At 38.1% G+C, this 14,958-nt stretch overlaps 2 protein-coding genes across 4 annotated transcripts; one reads left to right on the top strand and one right to left on the bottom strand.

Moving 5' to 3' along the window:
- Nucleotides 1–5,429: 5,429 nt before the first annotated feature.
- On the top strand, nucleotides 5,430–9,070 carry LOC109193415 (squamosa promoter-binding-like protein 3). Of its 3 annotated transcripts, XM_019344275.1 has the most exons (6): nucleotides 5,430–5,719; nucleotides 6,621–6,780; nucleotides 6,856–7,594; nucleotides 7,714–7,850; nucleotides 8,119–8,376; nucleotides 8,471–9,070. In XM_019344275.1, the coding sequence occupies exons 3-6, from the start codon at nucleotides 6,936–6,938 to the stop codon at nucleotides 8,815–8,817; spliced, it is 1,401 nt and encodes a 466-aa protein (XP_019199820.1). In that variant the 5' UTR covers nucleotides 5,430–5,719; nucleotides 6,621–6,780; nucleotides 6,856–6,935; the 3' UTR covers nucleotides 8,818–9,070. The 3 variants fall into 3 exon arrangements, with proteins under 3 accessions (XP_019199820.1, XP_019199818.1, XP_019199819.1); XM_019344273.1 differs by lacking the exon at nucleotides 5,430–5,719 and having other exon boundaries at nucleotides 6,554–6,780; XM_019344274.1 differs by lacking the exon at nucleotides 5,430–5,719 and having other exon boundaries at nucleotides 6,554–6,785.
- Nucleotides 9,071–10,855: 1,785 nt separating this feature from the next.
- On the bottom strand, nucleotides 10,856–14,738 carry LOC109193416 (ranBP2-type zinc finger protein At1g67325-like). The gene is made up of 10 exons (XM_019344276.1): nucleotides 14,606–14,738; nucleotides 14,231–14,276; nucleotides 13,291–13,406; nucleotides 12,681–12,954; nucleotides 12,394–12,467; nucleotides 12,082–12,127; nucleotides 11,883–11,992; nucleotides 11,712–11,736; nucleotides 11,490–11,635; nucleotides 10,856–11,213 (listed from the first exon to the last, which is right to left on the bottom strand). Exons 1-10 carry the CDS (start codon nucleotides 14,612–14,614, stop codon nucleotides 11,211–11,213), a joined length of 849 nt encoding a protein of 282 aa, XP_019199821.1. The 5' UTR covers nucleotides 14,615–14,738; the 3' UTR covers nucleotides 10,856–11,210.
- Nucleotides 14,739–14,958: the final 220 nt, after the last annotated feature.

The raw sequence follows: 14,958 nt of genomic DNA, 5'->3' as shown, positions 1-14,958 counted from the left end.
GCATCCATACAATCGTTATACCGTGCACCAGGGCGCACATAGCACTATGCGCCACGCACCTCTCAAAACGATGTCGTTTTGTTAAGTTGTTAAAAAAAAAATCTCCTGTTTCGAATGCACATAAACTCATAACAGAATACACATAATCTAACATAATACATAATACACATAAACTCATAACATAATACACATAAACTTTTAACTGAATACACATAATGAGTTTGGTTAACATAACACACATAAACTCTTAACTGAATTCACATAAACTCATAACACAATACACATAAAATTTTAACTGAATACATATAATGAGGTTTGGTCTATTCGGATGGACGGAGTGACATCAGCATGACGTCAGCATGAAACGCGCGTGTTTTATGCCTGGGCGCACATTGCTATGTGCACCGTGGTGCACGATATAAATTGCCGCATCCATAAGGGTAGGTCGAAGGCCTAATTGATCTTTCCACGTGCCTGGAGATTCTTCACTTCACCAGGCCCATCACTATTGAATTTGCCTGAAGGAACAACGCTTTAGGACCTTGAGTATTGCGGGTCAGACGGTCAGTCTGACTAGATATGATCGGGGCGTAACAAAGAGAGCCAGACTCTGCTAACAGGTGGACTTATGTTTAGCTCAAAGACCCTGGGTTGGGTCAACGTGCTAAGAGATCGGCCCTGTCCGAGTGCAGCTCTTCCCCGCAGGCAGTTCTAATATAGACCAAGTATACGATGTGATGTAGTTGGAAATATTCCATACCAATTGTATTAATGGTTTCTTTGGGATTGGAACAGCTTTAAATCTCCAGATCAACTGTTTCACCCAAAAAAGATATCTACAATTTAGTGAGAGAATTAGTCACTGTGTCCGATAGTGGAAAACTCGGGACGTTATGCCATGGAACCGTGTTCACCATTCATGGTGAACACGGTTCCAACGGTGTTAGTACACCGTTATCTTTTTTCTTTTTTTTTTTCTTCTTAATTAATTGCGTGACTTTTCTTCTTTATTTTTACATTTTGCGGTTTCACATTAATTTGAGGTGAACAAAGATTTCGGACATTCATAAATTATGAATTCATGCCTGCACGTTCACTTTGGAACCATGCCTACACATTCCCGTCCGAAATCACGGACATTCATAAATTATGAATCCATGCCTGCACATTCACTTTGGAACCATGAGATTATGAATTTTCTGTTATAAGATTATGAATTTTCGGTTATGAGATTATGAATTTTCAGTTATGAGATTATGAATTTTCTGTTATGCGATTATGAATTTTCTGTTATGAGATTATGAATTTTCATTACATTCATAATTTCGGACATTCATAAATTATGAATTCATGCCTGCACATTCACTTTGGAACCATGCCTACATATTCCTGTCCGAAATCACGGACATTCATAAATTATGAATCCATGTCTGCACATTCACTTTGGAACCATGCCTACACATTCACTTTGGAACCATGAGATTATGAATTTTCTGTTATAAGATTATGAATTTTCTGTTATGAGATTATGAATTTTCAGTTGCGAGATTATGAATTTTCTGTTATGCGATTATGAATTTTCTGTTATGAGATTATGAATTTTCATAAAATTCATAATCTCATAACAGAAAATTCATAATTTGATCAAACGCGCGCCGTTAACTCCACATCCGCGAAATTTTTTTTTTTTTTTTTACCTAAAAACGACGTCGTTTTGCCTTGTGTTCACCATTCTCGGTGAACACGATTCCATGGCATAATTTGCGTGGAAACTCTCGGTATATCCAAAAATGAATTGCTTTAAACGGTTAAATTGAAATAAAGAAGAAAAGAGATGGTAACATATATAAAAAGTCAAAAGAATACGGAGTGAAACAGCCTAAAAAAGCTGTCACAAAAAAAGGGGCCAGTATAGTAAACCTGGTCCATTTGGGACAATTAATACATCTGCCCCTCACATTACCCTTCAACTACACTCACCATGTCCCTCCATTGCCTACCCTCATCTTTCATCCACCAAATTACATACAAATCATATACAGGTGTGACTTATATATATATATATATATATATATATATATATATATTGAACAGATCAACTATGAGCAATTTAAATTGCTTTATCTTTTCTTATAATTCTTTTCATATTCAGGGCATTTGGTTGGAGGAAATTTAAATATATTCTCACTTAATTCCTACTTAATTTCAAAGGCCACTTAAATTCCTTAGTTTGGTTGGAAGGAATTGTAATTCCCTCATTTTTATGGAATTAAAATCTCATGTCCCCCATTAGGATTTTAATTCCATGGATTTTAGGAAGAAAAAAAGATAATGATGAGACAAAATTACCCCCCTCCCATTTTTAACCTAAAATTAATACCTACAACAACAATGAGCATTTTGGACTTTATACTACTTATTCCCTTTCAATTCCTATGTATACCAAACATTGGAATTGAAATTCTCAGTAATTTTATTCCTGTAAACCAAACAATGCAATTTAAATTCATACTTTATTCCCAGTAATTCATCTCCCATGGAATTACAATTCCTTTCTCACGGAATTCCCTCCCTCCAACCAAACGTCTCGTTAAGGTTACAATGCGAGGTTTATCAAGTACACATCATCTAGTAGTGAAGTGATATAAGACTCCTATAGAATAAAATTTCTATTACATGCAGTGTTGCAAAAATCGCGCCTAGGCGCCGATTAATCGGCGCCTAAGCGCTAGGCGGTGGGAGGCCACCACGGGGAATGACAATTGCTCTTTTTTCGAAATTAATCAAAACACGTCAAGTAAATAGAGAGTTAAAAAAATGAAGAATTGAAGTATGTATAGTATTACTCTACATACAATTATTTTTTTTATATAAAAAAAATCATTTTAATAAAACGTTTATTTTAAATAGCAAACAATTTTTTTTACAAGTTATAATTTTACTTTAGGTAAACTTACCACCTACCATATATCTACACGACATGGCAAATAGACCTACTGGGATTGTTTATACACAATAAATATCTAAGAAATACTTACCAACAATAATAAAAAAATAAATAAAAATTTTTAGTTGAAGTATACATATATTATTATTATTATTATTTAAACATTGGATACCAAGTAAAGTTGATGTACTTTTAATTGAAAGAAAAGACATACTATACTCAGTGGAGGCGTTATTGGTTCTTTGTGTTTCAGTAGGTTGAGAAAGTATATGAACAGATACTACAATGTAATAGGGCCAGTAACATTCAAAAAAAATAAAGATGTTAGAGTTTTTTCCCATTTTGGTCCCTTGACTATCGCTCATTCTCAATTTTACATTCCGACTTTTAATTGCACCCAATGTGGTCCCTTGACTTTAAAAAATTATCCCAATTTGGTCCTCCGTTACATTTTCCATCAACCAGCTGTTAAGTTCAGGGGTATTTTGGTCCATTCATCTGCTACACGCCTAAATCAACTGTTGTTCATCCCTCCATCGTGTTCCTATTGTTTAACGTTCAGAAAAAACTCCAAATAAAAAATCATAACTCCAAATGCAAACCGAAAAATCCCCAGCTTATATGATAAACCACCTCCATAAATGTTAAGCCTCTCCAATCATTTCTTGATAGAAAAAGACACACCACCCCTATTCAAATCAAACTGCCGCAAATCAAAAGCCAAAATACTTATATTCTTCAACTATAAATTTAGTATTTTGTAAATAAAACGAAATTAGGAAGCTAAGACTTGGGGAGAAAACATAGATGGGGGGGGGGGGTAACAGAGACCCTCACCTATGATGTTTGGGCCTTTGCGGGTTAGAAAAGCCGAAGGGAAACGGAATGCTCTTCCTCTTAAAGATTAGCCATGGAGCAGAGTATTTAGCAGATTGTTCATTGACAAATCAACCTCGGACAATCTAGAAGATTCTGCAAAACCCGACGGAATATGACCCGAAAGCCCGTTTTTTAACAAGAAAACCTCGCTGAGATTAGCGAGCAAGAACAATCCCCTAGGGATTTACCCTTCTAAACTATTATAAGCCAAATCCAAATGCTCAAGGCTTGATAGATTCTTGAAGCTTCTAGGAATTTCTCCGATCAAATTCGCAGCCCGCCACCAGATAAACTTGAGCTTCTTAAGCTCACCGAATTCCGGCGGGATGGCTGCCGGCAAGAAATTGTTGAACGCCATTCCCAGGCTCTCGAGATTCGACAATTTGGAGATTTCGACGGGGAAAGTACCATCGAACATATTGGAGTAAAGATGTAGAAATCGGAGCTCCGTCATGTTCCCGATCGTAGGCGGGACGCCGCGGGTGAAATTATTGCCGCCGAGGTTGAGGTGTCGGAGGTTCCGGAGCTAGTCAATGTCGGAAGGAATGAGGCCCACGAAGAAGTTCTGAGAGAGGTCCAAGTACTCAAGCTTCGAGCAGTTATACAAACCCGTCGAAATTCACATTGAATCAAGATTCTGGAATATAGATTTTGGAACCATAATTCACATTCAATCAAGATTCAAGACTGAAAAAGAAAAAGAAAAGGAAAAAGAAGAAGCTAAGGCGTACAACGAATGAATGGACCAAAATACCCCCGAACTTAACAGCTAGTTGATGAAAAATGTAACGGAGGATCAAATTGGGGTAATTTTTTAAAGTCAAGGGATCACATTGGGTGCAATTACAAGTCGGAATGCAAAATTGAGAATGAGCGATAGTCAAGGGACCAAAATGATAAAAAACTCAAAGATGTTATTATTTGTAGTCCTTTGACTATTATTCACTTCTCTAATTTGATTCTCAAACTTTTAATTCTGTTACATTTGGTGCTTTTGTTGTCACATTTAATCATGTCAGTGAATTTCGGGCCAACAAATGTAAGTTCTCTCATATGGAGTTGTTACAAGAACAAATTTTAGTAATAGTATTATGTATTTAAATTTAAATAGACTATTGTTCTCGTTGTAGTAACCCTAAATAAGAGAAATTTATACTTTTTCGACAAGTAGTTGATGGAGATTTGGTCAGCAAGATACTTGTGCACCAAATCTCAAAATTAAAAGTTGGGATCAAATGTTAAAAGCAAGTAATAATCGAAGGACCAAAACTGATAGCTCGTGTACAATAATAATAAATATAATGTTAAACTTCTCACAAAATGTTGAATCTCGAAACCTAAGGGTCTCCCAGACCCCGACTCGACTGAACATTTGAGATGCTGTAAATCACGGTGACTCCGGTCTTTTTTAAACTTGTTATTTGTAGTTGTATACTTTGTTGATTCTTGTAGACATTGTGGCATCAAAGTAGGGTAGGATTACCCCAAATGTTGAGTATGACTTGCTTATATATATAGAGCGATAGATATCACACATTCTCACCTAAAACTATGCCTTAAAATATTAAGGTTTGATAAAAAAACATATTTGTGGTTTGGTTTTCCTACAGCTTGCTTAGGTAAAAGCAACAGCCCACGTTGTAGTCTCTTGCTCACAGTCACACTCACTCAATCTCTCTCTCTCTCTCTCTTTCTCTCTCTACACTGTTTCTTTCCTCTCTAACTTTTCTTGGAAACTCCCCATTGTCTCTCTGCGGTAACCTTTTTCTCCCCTTCCATTTAGTATTTTCCTCTGTATACGAGAAAGTGAAAGTAAACTGGGAAAAGAAACAGTCGTCAACTTCATATTTCGGGTTCAAGCTTATTATTTTCAGATCATCATAACATAAAAGGGTAAGTGAAAAAATCATTTCTTTATCTATAAACAGTAAATTTCTCATTGATTGCGGTATGGGGGGGATTGAGGTGGAATTTCCAAATTTGTCTGAAAGTTTCATAAAGGGGAGAAAAGGTAGAAGAAAGAAGAAAGAAGAAAGATTGCTCTTTTTTTCCCTGAATTTTCTCCTCATTTTTTCTTATTTTCTCAAGAGAATGATGTGTCTCCACGTCAGGAGCAGATCATTAAGAGCTAGTTGGGGCCTTTGGGACCATACAAGCCCTCCATTGATGGGGGTGGGGGTTGGGAAGCTCTTTTCTTTATTATCTCACTTTTTAGAAAGGAAATGTGAAGAAGATGGGCAATCTTTGTTTGATAAACAGTGATTATTAACATCCAATTTGTGAGTGAAATGAAACTTATTGTTTGATTATGTATATGTTTAACTGTGATTAGGTGGGGGGGAGAGGTTGTTGAAACTTGAAAGGGACTTTGGGTTTTATGGTTGGAATTTAGGGGATAAGGGTATTTTGTTGACTAATCTAATTTGGGTCTAAATCAGTCCTACTCATGAGTTATTGTCTGTTATTGGGTGCTCAGTAAAATGGTGAAAAATATGATTTTTCTACTTTTCTTGAAAGGGATGGGATTGAAATATTGAATGATTGGAGTTACATTGAGGGATAAAGACAGAATTAATCAATCTCTTTGGTTTTGTGTAGTTAGTGATCTCATTTCACTAAAGATTTTTTAGTGTGTTAGGGAATTCTTCCTTTCTTTACCAACCATTAAGCTCTGAATGATTGAGGCCTTTGTGAAATAGTTACCCCGGGGCCGGGGATTCTTTACCAATTCTGATTGATTGCAAGTTCATAACACGTTTGATTGACTCCCGCTATCTCTATCTTGCTTCTTCAGCTTGCTTTGGGGTCTTGAATTGGTTCGGGAACACTTTTGTGTGGATAAAAAGGGGATAAGATCGTGGAAGTTTATACTTTTTAAGGCAATTCTACTTTGTAACTCTGCTTCTTATATCAGTTTCTGATCCAGGGATGCTAGCCTGCATAAACCCGAGATGGTAAGGTAGATTCTTTCTTTAGCTTGGAGCTCGACTTATCTGCCCGATTTTTGTTAATTTTGTCACGGTTTGCAGATTTAACGCCCAGTTATTTATGCATTCATGTGGGTAAAGAGTTGAGTGGGATTTATTTGATAAATTCGTTCTTGAAGAAGATGGAGTGGAACGCAAAGTGGGACTGGGAAAGCCTAGCTATGTATAGTTCAAAAGCCTGTGAAAATCCGAAGAAACTACAATTGACGGACTGGGGGATTGTAGAGGAGGGCGAATTAGGCGATGGATCGTTCAATTTATCGGGGGGAGGCGGGGGTTATGGCTCCGATGTGGGCCAAGGCTCTTCGGCTAAGAGCACGATATCGGCCTCCACTAACTCCTCGCCCAAGGATGGGATGAAAGACTCCAATTTCACTTTTGAGGGAGGTTATCCCGGGGATTTTGGGAAGAAACCGAAACAGTGCAGACCCGAGGTCTCCGAAAACTCCCCGCCTCAGGATACCTCGGCTGGCTCGGTAGAAGCGTGGATTGGTCTGAAGCTCGGTAAGAGGACATATTTCGAGAACAACAACTGTGCTGGAAACGGCACTAAGGATTCGTCAATTTCCACGGCTCCAATGCCGTCTGGCCCCACAGCAAAGACACGAAAACCGTCTAGTCAGACCGCAACCATTCCCCGCTGCCAAGTTGAAGGCTGCAACGTTGATCTCTCTTCGGCGAAAGAGTATCACCGGAAGCATAGAGTTTGCGAAAGTCATTCCAAATACCCAAAAGTCATCGTAGGAGGCCTAGAACGTCGGTTTTGCCAACAATGTAGCAGGTATAAGGTCTTAAAGGATTACACTTTAAAATTAGCGGTTACCCAATATATTCCACTTTCCCAAGAGACGAATTTCTTGATCTACTTAAAGAATTTCTTGCAATAATTCTTCGTTGAAGGTTCCATAGCTTGTCCGAATTCGACGAAAAGAAGCGTAGCTGTCGCCGTAGACTTTCCGATCACAATGCGAGGCGCCGCAAGCCGCATCAGGATACCTTCCAGTTTAATTCAGCGAGGCTGTCTTCATCCTTTTATGGTATGTTGCATTCGTTCTTTGTGATTTCATTCCATTTTTTTCCACAAATATCGAGACTCCGTCAGACTAAATTTAACTATTAACTAACTTGTTGCAAATGCTCCAAAACCTGTGACTATTCAAAACGATACAAATACTAGTTTTTATGAGGTTTGAGCTTTCGAAGTTAGTAATGGTGAACGAACTTTGAGCTTTGAATTGTTGCCCGGAAAGATGTAGTTCTATTCTGGCCCGTTTCCATGTTTGAACGGGTGTTTTGGTTTTGCAGATGGTGATAGGCAACAAATAAACTTTGTGCTGAACAATGCCCCGCTTTTTCACCCTAAAACTGCTGCAAATTTAGCCTGGGAAAACGCGTATCCCTCCAAGTTCACGATTACGAGAGGGTTTTCTTCGGAGCCTGAGAAAACCGGGAGTACGAACAAGCAACCATACATGTCGGGGATTCAGCCGCCAAGTTCAATCAGTAAGCACGGTAATACATTCTTAGCATCCAAGGGCACCACACCCGAAAGCTTCACACAAGGTATGCTTTGAACAATTTACTTTTGTTAAAACCGTGATGCATCAAGTGATTATTATTGTACTAAATGATACCCCGTTTTGGTTTATTATATCAGGTGTTAAGGAATCGGTGTTCCCTTCAAATACAAGCACGACACAGGAGTTTCCTCGTGCTCTCTCTCTTCTGTCAACGTCTTCCTGGGGTTCATGTGAACATAATTCCACTTCACTCGATCATCATCACCCTACACACGCGAATCAGAACGGCTTACCCGAGCCAGTGATGCACGCACTCCCTCTCGGCCTTCCACTTCCCCCGTCGGAGTACTTGCAAGCGGAACAACACCCAGCCGCCAATTTCCGGGGCCATTTCTTGGCCTCGAATACTAATAGTGGCGGCACTCACCTTCTGGATGTCCCGCTTCTCAAAGATTCCGACTTTTATCTCAATGCATTCAACTGACACTGAAAAATCTTTCAATGCCATTTTTTTTTTCCCTCGTTTTTTAGATTCACCAGTGATGTTGTAAACTGGTTGTGACAGCGGTGGAAATTACTGTGAACGGCTGTCGTTTTAGCCTCTGAACATGTGGATTCTCTGGTTTGAAGTTTGCTAATGCATGGCTTCTAAATTACTCATAGTGAAATAGTTGTTCATTATTATTATAATGTAGGGATGGATCTATATAGTAGTTGATATTTTTGGTTTTTTGTTATTTGGAGGTTAGGGAGAAGTTCTTGGGGTCCATTCCAATTGTAATGAATGCTAAACTTGTCATGATTTTTTTGGTTAACTAAGCGTGTGGTCCAGGGGATGTTGTAAAAGATTTGATGTACCCATCCACCTACTTTTGGTCCCAATTTAGCTAACTTGCTTTTCACAAAATTTACCTTTCCAAAATAACTACTGCCCAACTTTTCACCTAGTACTGCAATGCAATCCAACGTAAGGAGTGGACAACCTCACTCTCCTTAGAGCATCCATATCAGTGGATATTATGGAGATAATGTCAGATGAATTATCTTGGGTGGGGATAATAACAAATGTGAGGTGGGGTTATTTATCAAAATATTTGTTCTACAAAATTGGGGAGGAAGAAAAGGAAAGAGAAGAAAAAGGAGGCTGCTGTGCGCGTTTCGCGCACAGCAGCCTCCCACACGGGCGCGTCAGGCGCGCTGTTCCCTGACCCTTTACTTTTTTATTTTTTTTTTGTTTTTTAATTTTGATTTTTTTATTTTTTTTTCCTCCCCTTCCCACATTCTCTCTCCTAATCACTCTTACATTATCTCCCAATTCTCCCCAACCATTGTGGATGCTCTTATCCCTTCCTACACTGTTCACAAGTGCCATGAAATCTAACCCCACTTCCACATTTGATGACACTCTTTACAAACACTTGCTTTGTGGTCTCTAACATCACATCCCACTCACAAAACTTGGTCTTTTTTTTATAGACATTAGGTTTCTTAATTTACGCTAAACTAATCATAAGTTCCCAGAATCTCTACGTACACAAAGAGTTTTCATCACTTTTGATCAGTCAAGGTCTCTCTAAGTTTCCACCACCTTGCTTGTACGCTCTGCGCACAAGAACTCGTCATTACTTCTAATTCAAACTCCCACGCTGCCGTTGGAGCAAGACTAGGATGACTGGTCGAACCAACTTAGCGAGCCCCACTAGACATTTTGGATAGAATTTTGACTGGCTCCAATGCAGTAAAATGACAAATAAGATGTGTTGGTCACCACTATTAATTCAACCTACCAATCAATCACCCATGAGTGTCGGTACAGTAAAACATGATCATTTACTTAAATATATTGCCCTTCCAATCTGTTGTACTACTAGGAAAAAATGGAAATTCGTAAAGTTGACAACCAGACAGTCCCACATATACGAGCATGTATAAACAAACTAGAATAGACTCTAGTGGCAAAGCCTTTGACAGCAACACATTGTCGGTAGCTGCAATGGAAATAATTGACCCCCCCTCCCCAAACCTCATGCTTCCTCACAAACATTGCACTCATGGGTAGTGGGCTCGCTCTGCATTTCACCATACACCAAGGACACAAAATGCATGCTAGGAAGAAGCAGAAAACTTTTGGGCACTCACAGAAACCCAAGATATTAAACATGTTCCATCGTAGCAAATATACTCCAATAACCCACAGAAGTTACAGGAAGCCACCTTAGTTATGGCCCAAAACAGCATACAACAGATAGTCATCAACTCAAAGACAAGATGATAAAAAGACAGACACATGGTAACTTATAACAAGAATAAAAATACGCAGACCACAAACATGGAAAACAACCTGGTAACTCATTGGATATTACATGCGTCTTTAGACGGCGATGATCTGTTCAATAATGTTAGATGTGATCACCAACCGATTTCTCTACTCAACTCAGTACAGGAATACTAATTTGACAAACCAAATGGAATTCTCCTAAGGCGAAATTGGTTTCTAAAGATCAGGGAGTAAATGATGTTACTTTGAGCTGAATAACTGACCATAATAATAAAGGGACTGGATGTTAGCAAACCCATCCAACAAATACCAAAACAAAACCCTATTCAACATTAACCAAATCAACCTTTAACAATATATCTTCAAAACAAGCTAGTAGACATAGTGTGACTGGATAAAATTATAAAAATCCACAAAGACCACAAGTATATTAATTTTAGTTAATACAAATTGACAACATAATATGGTAGGTAGCATAACTCAACAACTGCAGCAACGGGAAGACAACAGAACTGAACGACTGACTTTCAGACACCCACACTGAGCATGCTGGATGACAACTCTGGACCTTCTCAACCCTTAAAACAATGCCCTAGTACTCACTGGAAGAGTAGACAACTGTGAATTAATAAATGCAAATGTACCAACAAAGTAAACAATATGAAAAAGCAAGCACTACAAAATCTGCTCAGCTCAAGAACTATGACATGAGGAAGAAGAACTTGAAAGGGGGCTGCTCCACCCATGGAGTTATAAAACTCATTCAGTTTCTCAAGTATGTACTTCAATCTTACAAAAGGCATACGGATAGTAGACAAACTTAGTGGCAAATCTAAGCAACAGAAGGTTCTACAGAATTGATACATAGGACAACAGACCTGATCATTTTCATCTGCTACTGGTGATGGAGACTTCTTCGACTCAGATGGTTTTTCAGCTCCACAGTTTTGTCTGTTACACTTGGTCCTAAATGGATAGTTTATGTTGTTGCACTTTTCACACTTCCAGCTTCCCTCAGGTGTATCTGATTAAAAAAATTATAAATTGTGAGGCAGAGACATGGAATAACTATGCACAATATTTGAACCTAAATGACTTACTAGAATTCTTCACAGATTTTGCACCCTGAAAATACAGACATGATATCAAGTTAGAATATTAACATAGATCATGTTCATGGTAAAATTGAAGCAAAATCAGAGCTATTTTCAGCACCCAAGGTGAGAAGAAATTTTGGCTTGTTACAAACTGCCTGAGAATGAGTCACAAACCTGGAATCCAGGCTTCGGGGTATTGCACTTCCTCATATTACAAACTGTTCTGAATGAAAAATTGACATTTCCACATTTTGGACACTTCCAATCATTATCACGTGTGCCATCTGTGATGCATAAATAAAGCAAAAAAAATAAGCTAAACTGTGCTGGCTTTATGGATCCAAAATATATCAGAGATATCTCACTGCTCCACCTTTCTTCTGAGAATTATCCTCTGGATAAAATCCTGGCCTTGATCCCTGTAGAAAGAGTTCAAATGACTAACGCTAGTATATAGTTAAGCAGTAAAAAGTAAAAACTATCAAGACAAAGTATACTTGTCCACATTTTAAAAATGTGAACACACAGATTGGAGAGAGAAGCACATTGCACAGATGCATCACTAAGAACCCATATTTAGCAAATCAATATTTTTAAGTAGCTGAACAGGGGGAAAAAAAGAGTGACCTTGCTATGATTTATCTATCATATACTCGTGTCATGAAATGGAAGAATTGGTACGTACCATTGTTGGAGAACCCATTGGTAATCCCAGGCCATATCTGTCCACTAAAGGAGGCCGCACACCATATACCCCACCTGGAACCAAAGGAGAATGCACTATCATAAATGCAATTTCATGAAAACATATCAGAGTTGATGAAAAAATTAGAGTTGAAACAGCTTCACTTTAGAAAGATGTTTCCACAGTCAAATGGATAAAAGGTAGAGAAACGAAGATCATTTGAAACAAATGACATACCAAAGAAAATATTAAATAATAAGCAAAATCCGCATCATAAATGAACTTACCATTCCCCATAATAGCTCCACTGGAGTAAGGAGGAGGGGCAGATAAATGCAGGGGTTGAAAGGGACTGCCTCCAGAAATACGGCTGCCATAGTTGTAGTGATAAGCTGAGCCTCCAGAAAATGGAACATCATAGGGCAGAATAGATGTTGCATTAAACACAGAGGAACCATGAGATGGTATGCCCAAAAACATTGAAGAGGGAGCACCAGAACCGACATAAGGAGCCAAGGTCGAATAACCTTGTGGTGGTTGGAATGGCTTAGCTATAGGTTTCTGAAAGGAGACAAATCATCATGCTTCAGCAATACTAAAACAGAGTACAAATATCTTGATGAGGAATGAAAAGGGTGCTGTGCACCCACACTCAACCATGAAATAAAGAAAAAGATTTCCCATACTGAAAGGCAACGTTAGAAGCTCAAGGGAGGTCTCAGTTGAGCTTCGTAATACATGGACACATAAGTTCTGGAAATTATCATCAATGCAATGACTAATTACCAACAATTTGCAATTTAAACCAAAGGGCACAACCACTCCTTGCATTCAAAATAGAAGATTTAGCTTTGCAACTAGTTTCTAATTCTAATCTATAAGCTGTTAACATCTTACAGTGTTGTGATCAGCAGGCCTAGACTGTGTACAATTTCGCATATTGCAAGTTGTTCTAAATGAGAAATTAACATTGCCACACCTAGGGCACGTCCAATCATCTTCTCTGCGCCCACCTTGAAAACACAACAAAATGAACAATTACCAGAAAAGCAAAAAACTACAAATACCAGTCACAGTTAATAAAATTATATCTCCCTGTAGCATGCACTGGCATAGCCAGGAGGCCTAGAGAGGGCAGGGCAGGTCCCCACTACTAGACTATATAGATTTGGCCTACTCACCCTTAGCAGTTTGTTTAATAGCGATTAAATATGTTTTTGCTTATTTTTGTACCTTTTTTTTCAACTTAGTAAGAATTAGGATATGGTAAGACTAGTATTCCTTCCAATTCAGAAATGAGTGGCCATTTTCTTTTTTTCTAGCATGCACTAGTTTTTTAAATTATTCAATTAAAATGTATCATTGATAGATAAATACCACACAATTATGCTACTATATGAAGTTATGAACTTTAATAAATCTTCTAAAACATAAAGAATAAATTCAAATCATTCATTTTCCTGCATATGCAAGTGTGATTAACAATTTGTGATAAAGTTTATATTTATAAATGTTTTGTTACTTCAATTTGAGAAATATCTTTATTAGTAACATCTCAACACCTTTGAAGTCAATCATATTTAACACTTGTGAAAATAGTATTTAAGAAATTCCATACAATGGGAGACAAAATCCACACAGAATAGGAGATTATCCCATGCTCAGAACATAGCCTCACCAGTGTAAAAACGGCAATATATATGTGTACACATCTGTATAACACTTGCATAATATAACATACATCCACATAAAATCATAGATAGATGCAAACCTAACAAGGGGATCACTTTACTTTTAGTTTTTCCTTATTTTTGGGGGCAGGGGTTAGAAGACATACTGTCAGTTCGGGCACGTTTGGCCGCTGAAGAATTCCTATTGTCAACCTGCAAACCATGGAAGAGAAAATGAGAGTGCAAATTCCATCATTACACAAACAAAGAATGTAAATAAAAACCCTAGCCCGTCGGCACCATCCATCCACAGTGAACATATCAGCAGGAACTCGATCAAATTTAAAATGTGCAAAAAATCGTTGAAATAGACATGAAATTCCAGCCCCAGGATCCATTTACAGATCACATATCAAACGGTTTCATTGAAAAAGCGCGGAAATTATAGTGTCGAGAAAGCGAAAGGCTGAGACTACATAGAAAATAAAAGATGAATTCGACCACCGTATTGCATAATTGAGAGGAAATGCAGAAGGAAATACCTGAGACATCGCGAATTAGACAGAGAAAATAAGCTCCGATTCCACGTACCGGCACGGCGGGGGAACTCCGATGAGGGAAGGAGTTGTGTTTGTAGTTGTTAATTTTGAGATTCCAAAATGTAAAGTCGACGATAAGTCAAACTTCATTAAAGCCTTATTATGGCCCAGTCACAAGGAGCACTTTCTAGGCCCAAAATAGTTATGTTCTTATTATTACTTTGGATAAGAGTCCATGCGCAAATTATGCCATGGAATCGTGTTCACCACTTCACCGAGATGGTGAACACAAGACAACACAACGTCGTTTTTAGGCAAAAAAAAAAAAAAAGAAATTCGTGAATGTAGAGTTAACG

Source organism: Ipomoea nil, unplaced genomic scaffold (genome assembly GCF_001879475.1).
Source record: "Ipomoea nil cultivar Tokyo-kokei standard unplaced genomic scaffold, Asagao_1.1 scaffold1875, whole genome shotgun sequence".
NCBI lineage: Eukaryota > Viridiplantae > Streptophyta > Magnoliopsida > Solanales > Convolvulaceae > Ipomoea > Ipomoea nil.
This window is presented reverse-complemented; position numbering and strand designations above follow the sequence as displayed.

Excerpts from the sequence above, each read along its gene's own strand:
- LOC109193415 (XM_019344275.1), top strand. The coding sequence starts at position 6,936 with ATGGAGTGGAACGCAAAGTGGGACTGGGAAAGCCTAGCTATGTATAGT. Across the intron at positions 7,595-7,713 it reads TTTTGCCAACAATGTAGCAG|GTTCCATAGCTTGTCCGAAT; the intron begins GTATAAGGTCTT and ends TCTTCGTTGAAG. Across the intron at positions 7,851-8,118 it reads GCTGTCTTCATCCTTTTATG|ATGGTGATAGGCAACAAATA; the intron begins GTATGTTGCATT and ends TTGGTTTTGCAG.
- LOC109193416 (XM_019344276.1), bottom strand. Across the intron at positions 12,128-12,393 it reads CAATGGGTTCTCCAACAATG|GGATCAAGGCCAGGATTTTA; the intron begins GTACGTACCAAT and ends CTCTTTCTACAG. Across the intron at positions 11,737-11,882 it reads CCCCGAAGCCTGGATTCCAG|GGTGCAAAATCTGTGAAGAA; the intron begins GTTTGTGACTCA and ends CTGTATTTTCAG.